We start from the raw sequence: 21,519 nt of genomic DNA, 5'->3' as shown, positions 1-21,519 counted from the left end.
TTTGTGTGGTCTTATATTGTGCTTGCCCCTCTTATCATGACTAGGAACCGCTGCTCCAGAATTTATCTTATTTTGTATAATTTGTATCTTTTTCCTGCTTGTTTGGTATAGGTTTACCAAAGCTGTTTTGCACACAGGTATTCTTTTACCTTCTGATATGACTTCATACTTATATGATGTCGACTTATGTTTTACAGCACCTTTTCCGGTTCTCTTTATGGGGGCTTTTTCAATATTATTAAACAACAATGCATTTTTAGCATCAACATTTATTTCATATAAAGATTTCAAAATAGATTTCCGTTTTTTCTTCGTCAAAATTATTTGTACATCTAAACAGCAGTTATTGTGACATAAGATTCCAAGTTTTATAGTTTTCTCTGGAACAACTTTTCCTTTATAAGAAACATAGCTTTCCTCCACTTCTCTTTTAATTGCTGCTTTCTTCTTCCATTCACTAGGATTTTTTTCAGGAGGTTTTCATAAAAAATGGTTTTTGTTTTTTATTTGGACTTGAGGGAAATTCTCTTTCAAGAGCAGACTCATTTAATAACACCTCGTTAGATCCATCATTGTGACTTATGCCTAAGTCACTGTCACAAAGTTCACCATAATCTGGCTCATACAGATCAATTGAGTCGTCTCCAAAAATATTGGCACTATATTGTGAGAACTGCTTTCCGATTCACAATCTGAAAAAATATTAAGTAAATTGGAACCATTTAAGGGAAGTAATCTCTGATTATAAAACATAAAATATAGATCTAAACTTAAGATTAATCTTGGTCTAGTATAAACTTTTTCTTAAAATTGAGGAAGTTATTGTACCATAAGGATGTTTTAATGATGTTAAGGAAAAGTATAGTACAGTCCTTTGTTTGTTGGGCGAACAATAAAAATGTGTATATTCAAGCAAACAAATTTAACTGTAGCACTTTAATAATCTCAATATAATTTTTTCAATATATTCTAAAAATATGAAAATGAAGTACAACTCGAAAAATGAAGAAACTATTAGTTTATGTCAAGTTCATTTTTAGTTTTTGTAATATATCTTATCTTAGTTCTTATATTTAGTAACCCATTTTTTTCTTAATAATCTACTTTATGAAATAGACAAATATTCTTAATACATAAAGTATAATTTTCATAATACTATTTAATTTTCAATATCATTAAATGCATAACATTTATTTCTGAATAACCTAAACTTTAGGTTAACGTACAAAATTTTAACACAATACATATTAACCTAAATTTTAGGTTAATATATATCCAAGGTATAATTTGATCCAGTTATCTGCCTTAAAATGAATTATATGTTTTAAAATGATTACTTACCATAATTATTTTTTTCTTCAATAACTGTAGCTTTAGGTGAAGTCTGTGTTTCTTGTAGATTAGTTTCTTCTGTTGATTTATTTGTCAACATATCTAAAGTTTTATCATTATTTAGCCATTGCAAAGATAAATTAAGTAACACTTTTCCTCTAGAACTCATAATTGCATTACAAAAGATAATTATGCTAAAACTAAAATAAATCTGAAAAAATGACAGGTAATGAAATCAAGCAGCTTCACCAAACAATAAGCTCTCGGGAGGATGAAAGAGTTGATGTAACACCTCTAAACACAGTCCGTACTGGAAGGAGTTACGGGCATATGACTCCTTCCTCTATGACTATAGAGTAGATAAATAGCTCCTTCATCTTTTTCATATCACTGTTTCTGGGTTTGTTTACATTGTTGTGACCTTACCACGTAACACTTAGGCATACAAGGCCTTCATCCACTTAATTATCTCATATTTTCAAAATATTTTACATAACTCCTTCATCCACCAAACCCTTCAGCTATTCATCACAATCTGTTGAACTTTTTGAGATTTTTTTTAAATTCTGAAAAAGAAAGGAAGGTCTACCAGAGTGTCATTTTCAACAGACATTTGGCAATCTTGGAACAGCAATACCATTTGAAATTTGGATAACACCCATAGCTTGATCACCAAAATCTGTTAAAATCTTTCTCTACTTGCATCACACCAGGTTTCTGGAAAAATTTTAATACAGATTCTCAGCTTGACCGTTCAGTTATTTTGAATGAATTCAAAACTATTCTGTCATTTTGTTTGAATTTACTATATTTTATCTTGAATTTGTTAGTGCTTTTATAATAAGCACTACTCTCATGTTTACCATCATGACTGCTAAACAGCAACTGGCTGCAGTGGTAGCAAAACAGTAAAACCAATATTAGTCAAGGTCACTGCATAATGAATCCCCGTCCCACGCTACAATTGTTATCATATTAAAAAAATAAGGTCAGATACTTTTTGATTTCTCGTATGGATTTTGATAATATAATGCAATTACAAATAAAACTTTTACATTATGTTTGAAGGAATCTTTCATAAAAATAACAATGGAAAACTGTTTATCATTGTTAATGTATTAAATAAAGGCTATTTATTTTTAACGTTTGTCATTCAATTTTTTCCCAAATGATTTCCAATGAAAATAATGAAAAAAATTATTTTACAAATAGAAAGCAAACCTAATAATTAGTTCCTCTGTTGCTACATGATAAGCAATAAAAATATATTGGCTTATATGTATTTTTTATTTTTTTTAAGATTGATATAAAACTACTGCAAACAATATTTTGTTAAAAAAGTTGTAATTTTATATGCATTAATAAAAGTTACTTTAAAATTTTACTTTAATGGTAAGGTCCACCAGGTTTTCGTGAATTAAATGGAACTAAGAGAGTTCAGACTTCAACAGGACTGACTTTTTTATTTGCCTCTAAATATGAATAGCTTTTTGAAAAGTATCAGTTACAATATTACATTATTACAAATTTTGTAATTGATTAGAAAGCTATTTATAAATTGTGCTTGTTCTAGACAATATTGATGAAGTTTATGTTAATACCACCAAGTTATTTTCTGGTCCCTTAATGAAGAAACTGTATGCTACCTTTATCACTGTTACCCTGATGAAAAATATTTGTAAAAGAATAGTTCAAATATTGCAAGATATCAATTTTGTTGATTGATGGGAGCCAGACAGACGACAGGCACAAATGGTTACGATAGGAAAGATTGTTTTTTAGTCTTTGTTAATTGAGGGAGGATAGTAGCTAATTCATTCACGGTAAGCTTGGGCTTGCTGCTTTTAAAATTTAATCTTTTGGTAGTATATTTGTTGCCCTAAATTAATTTTAATTTATAACAACTTGTATTTTTTCTTTCTGATTATATAAAATAAAATACAAATTATTTTGTTTATATTAAAAATGGAGTTTTAATTTTTTTTAGAAAAAAAGATTCAAAGAATTTACGTAATGAAAGAGCACATTCATCTGAAATGGAGGAAGGCGAGACAAGGGATTCTGATGATGAAGATGATGATGAAAATGACAATGATAAATATGATGAAGAAGAAAACATTAAACGAGACAAATTAACTAGCAAGAATGACAAGGTTGCTGAGGAAAAGATCAAGAATGGTTGTCATGATAATGATACTAATGAATCAGATTCTGATAAAGAACACAGTAAAGCAGTTTCTTCTGTTAAAAAAGATACTAAAGAAAAGAACACTGGCAAAGAGCCTGTTGATTATAATGCTCTTGATTATGAAAGTGCTGGCTCTGATACTGCAGATGCCGTTCCTGTATGTATAACTTAATATTAAATTGGTTATTTTACATTGAATTTAATTTATTATGAGAATTTTCACTATTTTGTATATATAAATAAAAAGTTACATGATACAGCATTAATTTTTCAGTTTTATACAGAATTAGAAACATATGTGACTTCTAAAAATTAAATATAGTAAATTAGTTAATATACTAAATGAAAACAAAATATTTATCAAACTAACCAAGAAAGAAACTTAATTTATAATTTTAGTCAGGTAATGTTGAAATACTTTCTTTATATATGTTTAGTTAACAAGTTGCAGGTTAATATCTATTTTCCATGTAGCACTGAATGTTACACAGAAGTTTTGGCACTCTGTTTTTAGAGAAATTGTTCTTAGAAATATTCTGGCTAATTTTTCATAATAAAAAAGACCTTTAACAGAATTGGACTGAAGTGCTTTATTATTACGATGCAGTATTCATGAGCAAAAAATTTGTAATGTAGCAATGCATTAAAATTAAACTGCAACAACTTGTCAAAATTACTTAGTAAAAAATTGTCATAAATTTATTAATGTGATTTTCTGCCTAAATTTGCAGAAATCCTATTTTATGTTAATATTATAATGGTAGAATGGCATTAATATATTAATGACATAAAAAAGTGTCAACTTTCATCATGTACAATATTGCACAACGTATTCAGTTCATAAAATATAGGTTGACTGTTTAGGCAACACTGTTTAATTTATTTTAGCCTCCCTAATCATTAGAAACAAAATTAATAAAAGTTTTAAAACTTCAGTCATATTTCTGTGTTTTAAAATCTACTGAAAGACTGTTGTAGTTCATCGCCAAAGAAATGTGATCTGTGAAGAGTTAAATCTTGAAAAATTACTTGGTGGAAAGAATTTACATATTATTTCATATTAAATCTGTTTCTTTTACGTTAATTTGAATTTCAATACAATATTGTTAGTAGAATATGAAAAGAAATTAGTGTTTCAAGTAGATTAAAGAACGTAATTCTATTCTTCATTTAACAATATTTTAACATTTTTTTAATATCAACCATTTTTTCTTTTAAATTGCCATTTCTGTTCTTGATAAAGATGAATTTTTTTTACTCTGTAGTTTTTTTATAACACTATTATGGTATGTAGATAATTTTAATAAAAATGGAAAAGAAATTTGATTGTGAAGGAAAGAACAATTTCTAATAATTCTGTTGACAATCTCAACTTCTTATTAAAGAATACAGTTTCTTTACATAGCTAAAGTGAAACAAGCTCTGTTTAGATGACTGAAATATCTACAGTGCATTTTGTATTTTACATATACATAAAGCAACTGTCCTTCCTAACACTCAGTAGAGATTCAAATTTATTTTAATGAAAATTCTTCCCTTTATGTTTTAATTTAAAAGTATACACTAAAATAGTCACTATTAAACTATAAAACTGCATAGTTTATTAGTATAAAAAAATATCCTGTCTATATAGTTTTCTAATAATTATAAAAAAAGTCCTGCCTAGAAAGCAAAAATAATAAAATGGTTGCTATATTGAGAGAAAAAATTTCTTTTACATATTCTCAAATATATCTGAACATTTTTTTCAATCTTTGAACAATCTTTTAACAAGAGTTGGAACACTGAAATTGCAACAAAAACATGTGAAAACCATTACTTTTTAAGCATAATTTGCCATAATACCTGCAGGTGACCAAAATAACTGGATTAGTATAAAACTCACTTTTTTCAATGCTATTCAGCACTGGTTCATAAGATATAACTCTTCATATTTTACTATAGTTGTATTTTTATTGTCGTGCATTAATCAGTTGTTGTAATATTAAAGAATTTCAAAAAATAATTAAATTAGTTTTACTTTCTTATTTTAGGTCAGAGCAAATTAAACTAATTCTTTTGTTTCAATTACTGGTTTCTCTAATATGATTTGGCAATAAATCTGATATTTTCCATGTACGCCTTTGGTGCACATAATCTTAGTACCTTGTCTACCAATTTATAGGCTTATTTTTTTTTTATATTTGTGCAATTCCTACTATTCATTTTTTACAGATTCAAACAAACATATATCTAGATTTGTTGCTGTTATAGTAAAAATTATAATAGTTGAACTGTGTTTCCAAAAATAGATCAGGCAACCAGTTTTCTTTTTTAAATTGAATTTTTGCTTGTTATCTTGGAAGGAGAAATCTTGGACATTCTTAAAAAATTGTGTTGTGCATCTGATTTTGAATAAATAACTTTGAACCAGATAAAATGTAAATCTTAAATAATTCAAAATACAGTTTTTTGCAATATAAAGAGGTCCATATTTGATTCTATTTAAATTTAACTGGGTTTATTTTTTTAATTTCATATTAGGAAAATTACTCTTGTTAAAAAGGAGGATATATAGTTAACAGTTATTCAATAAACTTTACAGTTTAATTTACTTTGAGATATAGAGTTGTCATTCTCATTCTTATAGCCTCTCATGAATAAGACAATTAGTATGCATTTTTTAAGTGACATGTGAAGTTGATTTCAGATTTGTCTTAAAAAATATTTGCAGATTTTATTTGTTGCAAAAAGGTGTACAAAGAGTGTACCTTAATATACTGTGCGAAAAAGCACAGTATATATGCAGTTCACAGTGCAAGCTCTAATGATGAGCAGTTCACTGACCTTAATTGTAAAACCAAGGACACTTTTGAGTTAAATTAAATTATGTTTATAAAAATTAAGTTTGGCTGTTACGAAATTGTGCTTTATCATACCCGTTGAACTACCTACGTGAACAGAAATTAAGTTTGTCTGTTGTGAAATTGTGCTTTATTTAGTATCATGGCAGCGCTTTAGTTTTGAGTGGCTTCTTTATAAACAGTAATTCATTGTGGTAAATTTATTGGAAGGTTCTTTAATGATCCAAGTCGTAATTGTTAACAGTAGCAAGGAATAGGAAGACTGGTACAAGAAACATGTTACCTTTTTGGGAGCTTCCAGAAGAAGTTTACAAATCTGTTTAGAAAAAAAATTGATGAATTTGTAGGTTCAAAAAACAAAAACATAATATGAATGAGTAGAAAATAAGACCAGAATACAATAAGATAAAACTACATGAAATTGTTTTAACATCTCTAAACATTTACATTTTAATTTTATGTATTACATTTGTATATTTGTAAGTAGCATAGTTTACAAACGAAAAAATGTTCCATTTCTGTCATAAGTGTTTTAAATAAGCTTTTAACTTCTATGTTCTAGAAATAAAACAGTCAATTTTTATCAAATGATAATTATTACATCTGATGAAATTTCTTTACTAGTTGCTGTATTTCATATCATTATTTTCTTATCGTGTTATACAGGTTAAGTTACCCATATGATGGTTGTACAAAAAGTAATATCCTTTACAACATTCTTACCATGCAGTTGGTCTGTGGGTGTCTATCCTATTCAACCAGTGTCAGTTGCATGTCTGCTTAGTCTGTGGTAGTTCTCATTGTGCTTTATGGTTGTATTGTTTCTGTGCATTCAAAATAAATAAGAAAATGATAATGCCCCCACATATGAAGTAAGGTTTATGATTCAGTTTCTTCATGCAAGTAATATGCAAGATATTTACCATCAAATCAAGGAAGTATGTGGAGATGTGATAGTTGAATCTTCTGTAAGGCAGTGGTGTCAAAATTAAGATCCAGGAGAGAGAACTTCCATAATGATGAACAAACTGGTCTTCAATCTGGTGCAGATGATTACTGCACCATGTTGACAAATTTATCATGCCACACTTCAAATTAGTGTCACTATCCTTGAAATTATCACTTTTCAGTTCAAGTACAGGAAATTTTGTAGAAATAAATTTCACACAAGCTTTGTAATGAACACAAAAACAGTGGGTGGTATGTTATGTCATTTTTGGATAATTTTGCAAAGAAAACTTCCTTAGCACGTAATAGGAAATTAAACTGAGTTTTGAATGCTACATCAGTCTATGGAATGGTATCATTCACATTCACCATCCAAACAAGATTAAACAGGCAACATTTTAAATGACTACTGTCTTCTGGGAAGAAAAGCTTCTTCCTTGTTAACTATTTATGTGTTGTGAACCTACAGTAAATACTGATAAATATTGTATAACATTAAAAAATCTACAGTGGGCCATTCAAAAAGTGCAGGAGCAGCTTTTTATCTACCCATATTTTGCTGCTCCTCCACGACAATGCTTGGCTTCATGACATAGAAGAAAAAATGAATAAAAGTGCTTGTAAATTATGTGATCCATTTTTTTTATTTACATTTCCCTTCTTGTCCATAGTGACTCATCTGTTTACCAAAAAACTGTCAGCAGAGGAACATGACTTGGAAATTCCAGAACTTGTTAATTATACATGGTGATTATGTACATAAAGTTAGTTTAAATAAAACATTAAATAAAAAATTATGATCAGTAATTTGTTTTTTTAACGGTTACTACTTTCTGGATGACATATTAAATTAAGGAAGAATGAGAGCATAGAGAACTGGGCCAGCATCAGGATGGTAGCAGCCGGTTTTCATTCTGTCAATTTTTATTAGATCATTTATGAAAAATTTGGAAGGTTAACTTATAATTGAGGATATTCTGTAGTCAGGAAAACTTCTCCCTCCAAAAAACTACAGACTCTAGCATTTAAATTAAATGGCACAGTCCTGTCTTCAATAACTCGTTCAAAATAAATTAGCCAACTTTTCAAAATTACTTAATAAATAGGTTGTGTCTTAATAAAATTTTCCTTAAATTATTAGGTTGCATAACAGGATACAGTATGTCTGAAATTGAATTGTTTCTTGCATGAACCGTATTATAAATTTGATTTGACAGCAATTATTATTGCACTTTAATTAGACAATGCTTTAAGGAATTATTTTATTCTATTTGATTTTTTCAACAAGTTTATATAAGGAGCTTGAGTCTTACTTAATTCATTTGTACGTGAAAAAACTTCCTGTTCTGCTGTAAACACGGATGTATTTATTTGTGGTTAATGTAGAATTGTTTTTGTTGTTGGTTCTTTGGTTTTATTCATCAATGTATTGATAAATAAAATCTTTTTTTTTATGTTGCAGTCACGTGATTCATCAAGAAAACAAAAGTTAATGGCGGCAAATAAAGAATCACTGACATTAATCAGTGGAAAAATGTCCGCTAAAGAATCATTAGCCAAGGATTTGACTGTTAATTCATATAATGATAATTTGTTAGATACAAATAAAAAAAACAGTGCTTCTGATAAAAATAGAATATTAAGTGATAAATTAATGAATAAAGAAAATAATAGTGAAGTAGAGAGAGTTAAGGGCGATAATAATAAAAATGAAAAACATATAACCAGAGATGATTCTGATGATGAGAAATATAGAAAACAATTATTTGAAGCAAGTGATCAACTGATTTTAGCAAAAAGTGAAGCAGAATGTGAAAAACAAGCCAGTGATATGATGGCTCAGTTAGAAGCATTGCAGAAAAAACAGTTTACTGAAGAAGAAGTAAAACAGTTAGAACAAAATGAAATTAAAAAAAGTAAGATTGAAAATAAGGAGAAATCTAAAAACGAGAGTAGAGATAAAGATAAAGAGAATAGGCATCATCGTAACGATTCATCCCAAAGAAAGGATAGATCAGAATCATCACGCCAACGAAGATCAAGATCAAGGTCTGACAATCATAAAAAACGATCACATTCCAGAAATAGAGATAATTCACGTTCCAATAAGAAAGATCGTGACAGATCCAGAAGCAGGAGACGTAGATCTAAGTCGCATTCTAAAAGGGACAGTTCTCGTTCAAGATCAAGGAGGCATCGAACAAGGTCTCGATCAAGAGATCGTAAACAAAAGTCTGTCGACAGGTGGCGTGGAAGAGACTGGGACCGTAGACGATCAAGATCTAGATCTGGAGGGCGAAATAGGAGGCGTTCAAGGTTAGTATTAATCCAATTAAACTTTACAAATTTCTTATATTCTCATTTCTGAGGGAAAAAAGTGTAATTATTTACTGGAGGAATGGTGTGCTACAATCTCATTCCCATCAACATTTGTACAATTATTGATATCATCTTCCATTGGTGAATCTGCAGTGTTACCAGTTATAAGTTTCTTTAAAATTTCAGTCATTTTAAGTAGAGAATTGTCAGCATTTTGGTAATTCATTTTTTTTTTTCTAATATCGTGAGCAATAACATTCAATACCATTATGGATGTTTGAAGTTGTAATATCTTCTGTTTACTGTTGATAGAGTTTAACATTTATTCTTTGAGAAATATTAATTGATCTTGTTTTTGTAATTTAGAATTGTTGCGTCTAGTAAGGGTTATTATTGTTGAATATTTAAGAAATTGTTTTAATCTAAATTAAACGTGCAATTTTATTAAAAAGTAGTTGTCATTTTTTAAGTTTGGTAGTTGTATTTGTTTTATATTCTTTTGTTCTGATTATTTGGGCTTAAAATTCTATAGTTCTTACTACAGAATATAATTCATAAAGTGTTTAGTTTAAAAAATGAAAGTTGTTTTCTTCAGAAAAAACTTTTACAGTCAGCTCATTAATCCCGTTATACTATTCATTATTATTGTTTAAAATTGAAATGTACATTTCGTTATTGATTTTTATTTTTTATGTTGATACTTATTGAATGTGATCAAATTCTTAATTGGAATGCTCATTTCATTACTGATACTTTACATTAATGTTATTTATTGTAATTTTAAGATATTTTATTTCGGTAACCATTTACATACTCACTTTGCATCTTGACTGTTTCCTTTCTTTTTTTGATATCCAAGAATCCTTGCCTATCAGTATTTTTATTTTTTAGAAATCTTTCTTTTATATTCATATCAATCTTTTTTTTATATATATAATATGTTTATTTTGATAAGTCAGAGCGCTGGACACCGTCTCTGTGATGCACAAGCTTAGGAGGATTGCTCGAGAGGATTATGGGCTATTGGACAGTCATTTGTACATGGTGTACCGAAGTGTCTTCAAAAGTATGACCTCGTCCGTTTGAGCTCGTAGGTTGGAAAGAAATCAAGCACGTATTCAAAATTTAAGGAGTGCCCAGCGCAGAGCCTTAATTGTATGCACTGGTGTTTTTAAAACAACCCCTTACGAGGCTACCACTCTATTGGGAAAGGCTCTCCCAATCGATTTTGTGGTAAAAGTTCGGGTGGCCATGTGGAAATTGCAAAGAGGCAGTGAAGCTGAGATATTTGGGATGCGGTTTTGAGCTGGGTCTGTACCCGAGCGGAACGGTGATCTCAATGCACCGGTTCTAAATTTCGAACAGTTGCCCATCGCGAGGCTTTACAGCCTCGCGATGGAAGCATGGCAGCAAGAATGGCATGTCACAACTAAGGGAAGGTCCTCCTTGTATAGATTTAAACAGAATCTGGGGGGATGGTGTGCCTCTCCTTCGTTTTTAAGGGCAACGGGAATCTGAGTGCTCTCCCACCATGTAAATTTAAACCAATATTTGTTTCGGTTCCACCTGGCAGCTGATGAGCTGTGTGTCTGCGGTGAGTTCCAGTCGAACAAACACATGATATTCAACTACCCAGCTCTTGGGGGAAAACCAGAACTTAGAGGTCAATGAGAAAATTGGTCACTCACAAGCGGTGAGTCAATGTGGTGAGAGCTACATTGTCAGGACCATGTGGGAGTTTCTTGATGCGGTTGCTTTGTTCAACCGACATCAGTAATTTACCTAAGGGAAAAGACTCCTACTGCGCTGCTGTAGGAAACTAACCAAGAGATATGGCTGGCTTCTGGCTCTAAGTGCTTCAATGGTGGAGAGGTACTTGCTGGCATTCAGTGGCCTAGGTATGGTAGCAAATTGCTGTCTTTGACAAGATAAATTTAATTATTTGTAGTCATAAGTTTTAGTATATGACTGGGTGCACCTACCTATTTTAGTAATATAGTAATATATGACAAGTGGGTGGTGGGACACGGACATGTAAGCAAGTGGTGTATGGTACCACACTTATTCCGCTCACGCTTTTAGGTTAGCCTAGGAGCTAGTTAGGACACGGTCGCTAAACTGTTTCATGGCACAGACATTCAGTCTTACGCTTTAAGGCGACTGAATGTGGTGGTGGCGGGAGAAATGCCAAGCAAATCAATTATCCAAGAGCCTTCTTACTGAAAAAATAATTTCCAATAAATTTGGTTTACTAAAATATCTCATGCCTAATGAAAGGTAAATTTAGATAAGGGTGATTTTATATATATATTTAAACCAGCACTTCAGTTACTCAAAAAGTTTAATCTTTTGGTGATTGTGTCTTGTTTTTTTGAAAACTGTTTAAAATGAAACTATTTTTAACAGTTTTGAAATTTGTCTGCTTTGTAATTAATTCTACCTCATTTTAGATTATTATTTTACAGTAATTTTTATTTTGTACATTCTGTTATTTAAGTTTACGTTTTAATTTGATTTTGATTTTTTTGTTATTTTAAAATTAAGCTATTATTGTTAAATTAACATGTATAATTGTTTGTTTGTTATGCAAATATGTCAGTATGCTCTATTTAAACCTACATTATTATTATATTACTAATATTATATATACCAAAAAGAATTATTATACAAGATTTAGTGAGTGAGTCATTACATATACTTATTTGTGTGCGCATGTGTGTGTATGTGTGTGTGTGTGTGTGTGTGTGAACAGTAGTGGGGCTTGCTCTGATTTTAACTATTTACTTGTTCTTAAATAAATGTTTACATATTTTTTCATTCATTTCTTCACTGGTATTTGTGTAGTTCTTACAATGGGATGTTGCATGTGAGTTTATTTGTTTTAAAGCTAATCTATAATTTTTGTGTCTTTACTGTGAATTTTAAATATTTTCAACCACATGATTACTTCATTAAAAGAATGAATTTCATCCATGATAAATAAATGTTATATGGATTACTTACTGATAACACCATTTTAAGTTATTATTTTTCAGTATTACTCTCTTTTCTTTTTTTTATAAGTGCGTTGATTATTTTGGTTTGTTGTGGGTAATTACAGTATAATTTCTTGATTTAAAAATAGGAACTAAAACTGTTTTATTTATTTTAAGTAATCTTGAGAGCATTGTTATGAAAAAAATAATTAAATTTAAAACCCTCCAGTTTTTCAGTTTATAGGACATTTGAAAACTTAAATAGTATATTTTTGAGAATGTAAATTGATCCATTCACTGCTAATGAAAATTAGGGCTGATTTCACTAAGTATTAGCCAAGTAGATGGGAAAAAGATAATTCCCATGGAAATTCTCAGCATACTGTATGGAAAGAATTTTTCTAGAATAATTATTATTTTTTGTGACCATTTTTTTATACATACTTTATCAAAGAAAAAATGAACATTTATTAGTAACTATAAAAATTAAAGTAAAATTTTTAAAAGGTTTTATTTTATGGTTTTAGTCAAATAACATTTCACTGATTTTTTTTTTCTTTTCTTTAGAGTTTGCAGTGAATCTTTTTTATATGTCTGAGAAACAATAGCTATTATGACTTGTAAACACTACTGTGTTTCTTACAGTAGTTTTTGTGTTCTTTCAATAGTTTGTAAAGTTACATCAGATTTATTGTTCAATGGGTTAGAATGAAGTAAAAGCATAGATATTCAGTTTAAATTTTAAAACAGAAAGTAATTCCCGATTTATTTTGGATTGCTATTTTGTATGAATAAGATTGATGCACCTGAATTTAGAGTACAGTGTGGTATTCTCTGTACATTCAGGACATGTTGGAAATTATATTGATTGAACTTCAATGCATTCATGGCAATGAACCATATTTGACAAAAATGTTAAGTGAAAGAATGTTTTGTCTTAGTTGCAATCTTACTAATTCAAAGAATGTAACTTATGATTAAAGGCTGTTAATTTTATGTGATCTTTATGTTTCGTCTGTCAAGAAATCCATTGACAGTGGTTTGTTCTACCGTTATTTCTTTTTACAACTACCCCACTCAATATTCTTCCTATTGTGTGGTAAATACTGTATATAATCTGTGTTAAATATCTTTTCTCTAGCATTCTTTAAAAAAATACTGTCATGGAATTAATGTTGCTTTTATTGATTATCTATAAACTAATCATCTGTAGATGGTGGAATTTTTTAAATTCTCCTCTTGCATTACATTTCAAATATTTGGACTAGTTTATTTTCACATTTTCTATTAGTTTATGTTCCATTAAGTGTTCATTAAGTCGTACAAGGCAATAATCTGTACAGCAACTTATGAATTTCATATCAATCTTTGTTATATTGTTTGAAGTTAGAAGCCTATTGCTATTGAACACTTTATTTGAGTAGTTCCTTACTTTTATTGACTAAACTCTACCATCTTAACGTTCTCGATAGGAGAATGTGTTCTTCATAGTTTTGTTATTAATTTACTGTGTGCAGTATTCTTCTCCAGTTACATACTGACAAGAAGACAAAACACATCTTTGTCTTTAATTATTTATATTCTTCAGTAACTGCAAGCTAACATTAATTATAGTATTTTGATAGCAGATGGATTTTGAGATTATGAAAATGTCTGGCCTGATGGGATCCAAACTTAATTCTCAGGAACCTAATGGCAAAAGGAGATGTTTTGCCATTTTTTTTTTTTTTTTCAATATTATGTCATTAGCAGTAAATATTTTCAATTTGACCCTATTTTCATTAATCTGAATCCTTCTGAAGTCTCCTAAGATTCATCCATTGCCTCCTCAATGTACTTATTAAACAAGACTAGTGATCAATTGTTACTCCTGTATGTATGAATGCTTCTTGAATTTCACCAACTCTTTCATTAAAACCTGTCATATCTTTTGCTTTTATATATTCATCTCTTACAGTCAAATTAACTAGAATACCTGACATCATCACCGCTAGAATACCTGACAGTGAGCTTTCAGTTATGTAATCAAAACGTTTCTTAAGTCGCTACTCTATCAAACAGTGGTCATAAGATTATATATAAAAATATTAATATGAATACTACATTTGTTTTATAAAAACTTTGTACCGAATTAGGAAATCTTAAATTACAATCCTTTCGTAATTCATTGTTGGTTAAATTAAACAAATGTGTGCATTACAATGGTGTTAGACTTGTCAAAGAAGTGGAGGTACCATCTGAACCTACAGTGAACCACACTCATCAAAATAAACAAATAGCTAGGTTTTTATAATTAAAAGTGTGTTTTAAAATGATTTTATTTTTTTAATTATATACAATACATTGTATATTAACCTAGTAATAATAATAATAATAAACAAAACATAATGAAATAGTTGTAAATATTATTTGACTCCAAGCTATACCTTGCTAAACATGCAGACATGATTGTGAGCAGAGTGAAGAGAAATCTTGGTCTGTTGAAATGGATTGCGAGACCTTTTATTGATCCTCGAAGTTAAATTGTTCATGGTTTGACGTAATATCTCAACTGGAATTTCCGCAATTGCTTCTCGGATCTTTGCCTTCAGTTCTTCCGTTGTAGCAGGTCTACTGTGAATACATTGCTTTTACGGTGACCCCACAAAAGGTAATCGCAAGCTGAGAGATCAGGTGATCTGGGAGGCCATCTAATGTCACCATTTCGTGAAATGACACGTTGTCCAAACAATCGGCATACAGATGCCATCGATATTCATGCAGTATGTGACGTTGCTCCGTCTTGTTGAAACAGGCTGTGTTAAGAATTGGTGGAAATCTCTTTTGTTGTTCCACAACAAAGGTTTCAAGCATGGCTACACAACGAGCCGATGTCACTGTAATCGCAAGACCGTTGTCATCCTCAAAAAAAATAAGGGCCTATAACACCGTAAGATGACATAGCACACCACACGGTCACTTTCTGGCTGTGCAACGGACGCTGGTGTAGCTGCGTAGAATTTTCTTGTGCCCAGTATCTGAAATTTTGCTTGTAAACAAATCCACTGAGGTGGAAACCCGCTTCGTCTGACATCCACAGTTCGTGAACAAACTCTTCGTTATCAATTATCTTCTGAAGCATTACATTACAGAATTGTGCTCGCACAACTGCATCGTTCGGTTTCAGTTCCTGGACGATCTGCAACTTGTATGGATGGAATTGCAAGTCCTTCACTAGCATTCTTTGAACACTTGAACTATGCGATTGTAAAGATGCTGAGAGACGATGGATTGACCGATGTGGAATTCGTGTGACAGCATCTTGTAAAGCTTGAACATTCTGTGGTGTACGGACGGTTTGCTCATGGCCTGGAGGTTTCTTTTTCATTGCCGAACCAGTTTCCTCAAAATTAGATATCCATGTTTTAATTGCATGTGCTGATGGAACACGGTCGTGCCGTCCCAGATTAAAATGATGGCGAAATTCTCTACGCGCTCCCTCCACACTGTCATTGTTTTTGTAAAACGCTTTGATAGCAAATGCACGTTGCACACCACTCCAAGGATTCATGACAACTAAATGGCAGGTTAGGTTAGAGAGGCTGGCACCACTTATCAAGTGGTACCAATCGCCCACAGCTATCAACACAACTTTCAAAATTTCCTGTTTCTTGAATCAACCTTTACAAAGGGCATTATGAAAGTTTTGCAATATCACTTATTTTTTTTATAACTTTTCAAGATAATTTTCACCACACATTTAATAAACTCTGGCATGTTTCATCAGAGATCTGGGCACATTCATCTTTCTTAGCCCTTAAAGGATCATCATCGCTCATAAAATATTTCTCTTTTAGTCTGTACTTTACCTGGGGGAACAGCACAAAAACACGGAGTGAGGTCAGGATTGTACAGAGAGTGCTCTAACAGTTTTATTCCAGTGCTGGCCAAATATTCAGAGTAAACTTTGGAAAATTTCTGTGGTAAAGAATCCATTTCTTCCATCCTTAAGTTTAGGCACAGCTTCTTGAGAGCTTCAACAATCTTTAACAGGCATTCTTTGGTAATACCACTTCTCTCTGTAACTGTCTTCTGATTTTCCTGCACAGTTTGGTTTAAAACCTCTCACATTTTCTTACCTAGTGATTGGATTTTTGAACAGCCATGGGGATCAACTCATCTTCGAACACTCACCTTTTTTCTAAGCCTTAGTCATGTCAACATAATACTACAGCCAAGATTCATCACCTGTCGCAATACTGTTCTCATAAAGAGATTTTCCACTTTCAAACTTTCCCAGCAATTCACGGTATGAAACATGACATGCTGTCTGATCTTTGGTCAACTTATGAGGCACCCAAAAAGTACAAAGCTTTCCAACTTGAAGGTGATCTCGTAGAATATTACAAACTGCTGTGCATTAATGCTCAAGACAGGGTAACACCTCTGTTTGGTGATAGGTCACCTGCCTGTCGTCTCGCATTTTCCTTACCGCAGCAGTATTTTCCTTAGTTGTAGACAGTCAATTGATCTGACCTTGGAGCATCCTTAAGACCAAGGTTTCCTCTTTCAAACTCTTGGTATCAATTAAATATTGTACAATGAGAACAATCCTCTTCAAGTACAGGAGTCATTTCCTCTGAACATTGATCAATCGTGTGCAAAATTGCGTAGTATTCAATTTTTGACCATGACCATATTACTACTTCTTTTCACTAATGCAGCTAAAGAGTAAATGACATTAAGAAGTGACTAGAGCAGCTACAGTGCAAGTTAGGACCTGTCTAAACACATGCTACTTTGTAACCATCTGTGAAAGTTTTACTGTTTCTGCAATAATATGTGTTTCATCTCAGCATGTTGGAAAGCTTAAAGGACTTAACAATATAAGCATATTTCTGCAAACATTAGTTATTTCTGTTATGAAATTTTATTATTAGTTTCATTATTAAGAAAAATTAATGGAATATTCCCTTCTGTTCCAAAAAAAGAAATCAATTTTAAAAACTAAAATGTATTTTAATGAGGAAATAAACTAATTTTGAAAGGATATGGAGTTCATCTTCTGAGACTTTTAGTACTGTATACAAAAAGACTAAGTATACAAAAAACCTTTTACTCTTGGTTATATAACATTTCATTTTTTTTATTTACATGTGTATTTTTTTATTCTTTAACTATTTTTTCCATTAAACAAAATAATTATTTACTTAATATAAAAATAAATTACCATTTTAACAGTTTTCATTTGATGTTTAAATATAAAATATTAAAACGACTTGCTTTTATTAACTGGGGTTTTATGCATATTAAAAGAATATATACCTTTGGTTAAAATTGAAATCATCATCATTAATCGCATCATCAGCTGCATTACATATTCATATATTCATCTCAAATTACATTACAAACTTCATAAAATATAACTTATGCATTTATTCAGTTTATTTAAAATTTAAAACCTTTAATCTTTTTATTTTAAGAATTTAAACTTTTATATATTAAAAATTAAAACAAAATTTAAAATATGAAAAATTAATTAAAATTAACATTAAAAATTGAATTTAACTTGTAAAAATTTTTTACATGTGTAAAAATATGACATTGAGGCATAAAATCAAATAAAAATAATTTTAAGTAAAGAAATTATCCATATTGTCCATTTAACTGAACTTACTTTATTTACTGCTATCTTTCTTTACTATTTGGTCAGTCTAATAAAATAAAATAAATATGTTGTATGTAGTACAGAGGAGATTGATTCTTAAAAGAATTGATTTTAAAAATTAATACTGTTTAGGCATTTAACTCAAAAATATAGTAAATTAACCTTTTGAATATAAAGTGTAGAAGTGTTAAGTTTTCCTTACAGTTCAGACATTTACTTTTATAATTTAAAGATTTCTAGTATTTAATGAATTTAGTTATTTTAGAAAATATGTTTAAAAGTGAAATGAATCTTTTTGTAGAAATAATTTTATACTAAAATGCTGCTATATCCTTCTGTGTGTAAACATGACTTGCTATTGTTATTATAACAGTGTATACAATAGACTATATAGTACATTAAAGATTCTTGTAAATGAATTGATAAAGCCAATATTATATAATTACTAGCTGATTGGTACTACAACCCCAGGATCCAGGTTGATTGAGGCAAATCCTGGGGGCTCTAGTGGTTATGGGGCTGAACATAAAGCTCGCTTCACTAGCCATTCTCACCTGGCCAGAGAGCTCCATCCCCTGGACCCCTACAATATTTGTTACTCTCATGGTTATGAGAATAATGCTGATGAAATAGCAATTAAGTTACTTGGGATTTATAGAAACATGAAAAAGGAACTAGTAAATTACAAAAGTAGAATAGTAGTAACTATAATTTTGATAGGTCAGTACACTGATCTTGAATTAGAAAGGGATCAATCAGTTAGTTCTTGGTGTGATGCTGATACAAAGAGACAAACTTTTTATATAAGATTTATTACCATTCATTGATTATAGTTCAAAATATTTCTACTAAATAATGTTCATTGAAAATAAAACAAATCATTCTTATAATGGGAGTAGTATTTGTCAGGTGGCACTGGAAGCTCCATACACACACATATATATATATATATATATATATATATATATATATATATATATATAAGAAAATGATGATAAATTGTGTGCGTGACATGTTCACTCTTCAGCTGCAGTGAGACTGTTAAAACAGGTTAATTCATTTAATATGAAGAAAGTTGTAATATTTTATGTTTAAATGAAATAGTACTTTTTTTTATTATTTCAGGTCTGCTGATAAAAGGAAGTTGTCAAATAGAAAAGAATCATCATCAAGAAAACGATCCAAGACACCTGTAAAAGATGTTAAAAAAGATGACCATAAGAAAAAAATGAAAGTAGAAATAGCAGATACAAAAGAATCACGTGAAGAGGAGGCAAAACGTAAATTAACAGCTCGTTTAAAAGAATTAAAAGAAGCCCGAGAAACTAAATTAAAGAGATCTAGATCGTCATCATCTAGTAGTTCCAGCTTATCTGATTCATCAAGTAGTAGTAGCTCTGTTAGTTCTGGTCGTGGTTATAGACGTCGTCGTTGAAAATGATATTAATTGATAAAATATGTTTTTTCAGTGATTACTGAATTAAAAATTCAGCTTGATATTGACTGATGTATTTAAAAACATATTGTATTGCAAACAGTTATTTAACATTTTTTCAGAAGTTATTTTATTATTAATTAATCTTGTAATGAAATTTACATGTGTTAGTGTATCAATTTAAATTGGTCCCAATTAATTGGTTAGTGAATAATCAGTCATGAGGACTGTACTTTTGTGTTGTTTTCTGTATCCTTAGGTTCTTGTCATTAATTATTATAATTTTATGTTTTTGCTAGTGTTAAATAAATGTTTAAAACGTACATAATTGTCTTTTGTGGTCATTTTTTAACTTGACATTAATATCAACCGTGTAATTGAATGGTTAATATCTTTACTAGTAATCATCACAAAAAAATAGTGTTGTTCATTACTACGGTGTGTAAACAGTATTTACATTTTATTAAGATTATTGAACATCTGTGTTTCTAATATATTTTGGTTGATTGGGTTGATTATATTGGCATTTTGTAAAATTATTGGCCTAATGTAAAGTAGAATATTATACATACTTTCACACATTTATAAGTAAAAACATTTTTTTATGAAATTATATCCTGACCCCATTGGGAGGGAAGACAACCACCATGTGATAGTTGCAGTTGCCATACCACTCCCTCCGTACCTAGTCCTTATGGGCCTTACCTGAGGTCATCTTCAAAACCTTGGCAAAAGAGCCAAGGTTTTCTAGATGCTCAGCCTTGTTCTTGCCTCAGTCAGGATGCCACCAATGCTAATGCTAAATGTGACATATCCATTGGTGTACTACTATCCCTAAAAAACAACAAAACTAAAAACAGCATAAAATAAATATAATTTTACTTAAAACCATTTATAAAAATTTTTCTTGCTATCTAAAAATTTGACAGCCATTTCACTTGTTGCAGTTAAAAATATTTACATATACACACATTCACAAACTGCTGTTACTCTAAGCAACCCCATTAGAAAAAATAAATTTAGTGTTAAAACTTATATTCAGTTTAAAATTATCAGTTCAGTCAAGGATCAACTAAAACTAATTGTGTTTTTAACTTTCATTTTTCAAATACATCAAAGAAAAAGTATAATAACAGAAATAATAATAATAAATTTTATTTGGCAATTAAACATTATTTAACAAGATTTCTTTCTACATATATATATATATAAATCCACAAAGGATTCAATTCTTTTAAAAATATTTTTTAGTAAAGTAACCAGCAAGAGGTGTTACATGTGCAGTAACAGTACTGTTGAGCCACCATATACTTTCACATCCTTTAAAAAATCACACTTCATAAAAAAAGCTGATGAGTATTTTCAAACCCAAATCTACTGAATATTTGCTTTAATAAAGTTGGAAATTTGGAAAATTTGCAGTTATTGTTAAAAAAGTTTATTTTGTTTTCACTCCTTTCAAGGTCTAATTTCAAAAAATCTAGAAATAGTTTTTAGATATTTTCATGAGGATTGCACAAAACAAAAATAAAGTTGATATTGTCATTCGTTACTAAGAAATAAAAAAAATAACCTGCTTTCAAGAAAAAATTCAAAAATTATTATTTTTACCTTTAAAATAAGAATTTCAAAAAATCTAGAAATTAGTTTTTAGATATTCTTATGAAGATTACACACATTAAAAATCAAGATATATCTTCATTTGTTACCAAGAAATTAAAAAAGTAGTAAATTTCATTATTCCATTTTAAACCATTAACTTGAATTTAAAAAAATCCTTTCTTAGTTTCCACTTAACACCTTAAAAAAAACATGTATACAAGCTTATATAA

At 30.0% G+C, this 21,519-nt stretch overlaps 1 protein-coding gene across 1 annotated transcript in view; it reads left to right on the top strand.

Moving 5' to 3' along the window:
- The window catches only part of LOC142330430 (uncharacterized), a 40,025-nt gene extending 20,021 nt beyond the window's left edge, over positions 1–20,004 (top strand). Inside the window, exons 5-7 of the mRNA XM_075375666.1 lie at positions 3,320–3,677; positions 8,774–9,627; positions 19,378–20,004. Coding sequence (XP_075231781.1) covers positions 3,320–3,677; positions 8,774–9,627; positions 19,378–19,687 — 1,522 coding nt within the window. The 3' untranslated portion in view covers positions 19,688–20,004. The remainder of the gene's footprint in view (positions 1–3,319; positions 3,678–8,773; positions 9,628–19,377) is intronic.
- Positions 20,005–21,519: the final 1,515 nt, after the last annotated feature.

Source organism: Lycorma delicatula, chromosome 9 (assembly GCF_047948215.1).
Source record: "Lycorma delicatula isolate Av1 chromosome 9, ASM4794821v1, whole genome shotgun sequence".
In the NCBI taxonomy this organism is placed as follows: Eukaryota; Metazoa; Arthropoda; class Insecta; order Hemiptera; family Fulgoridae; genus Lycorma; species Lycorma delicatula.
Note: the sequence above shows the minus strand (reverse complement) of the source record. Positions and strands in the feature narration are given on the sequence as shown.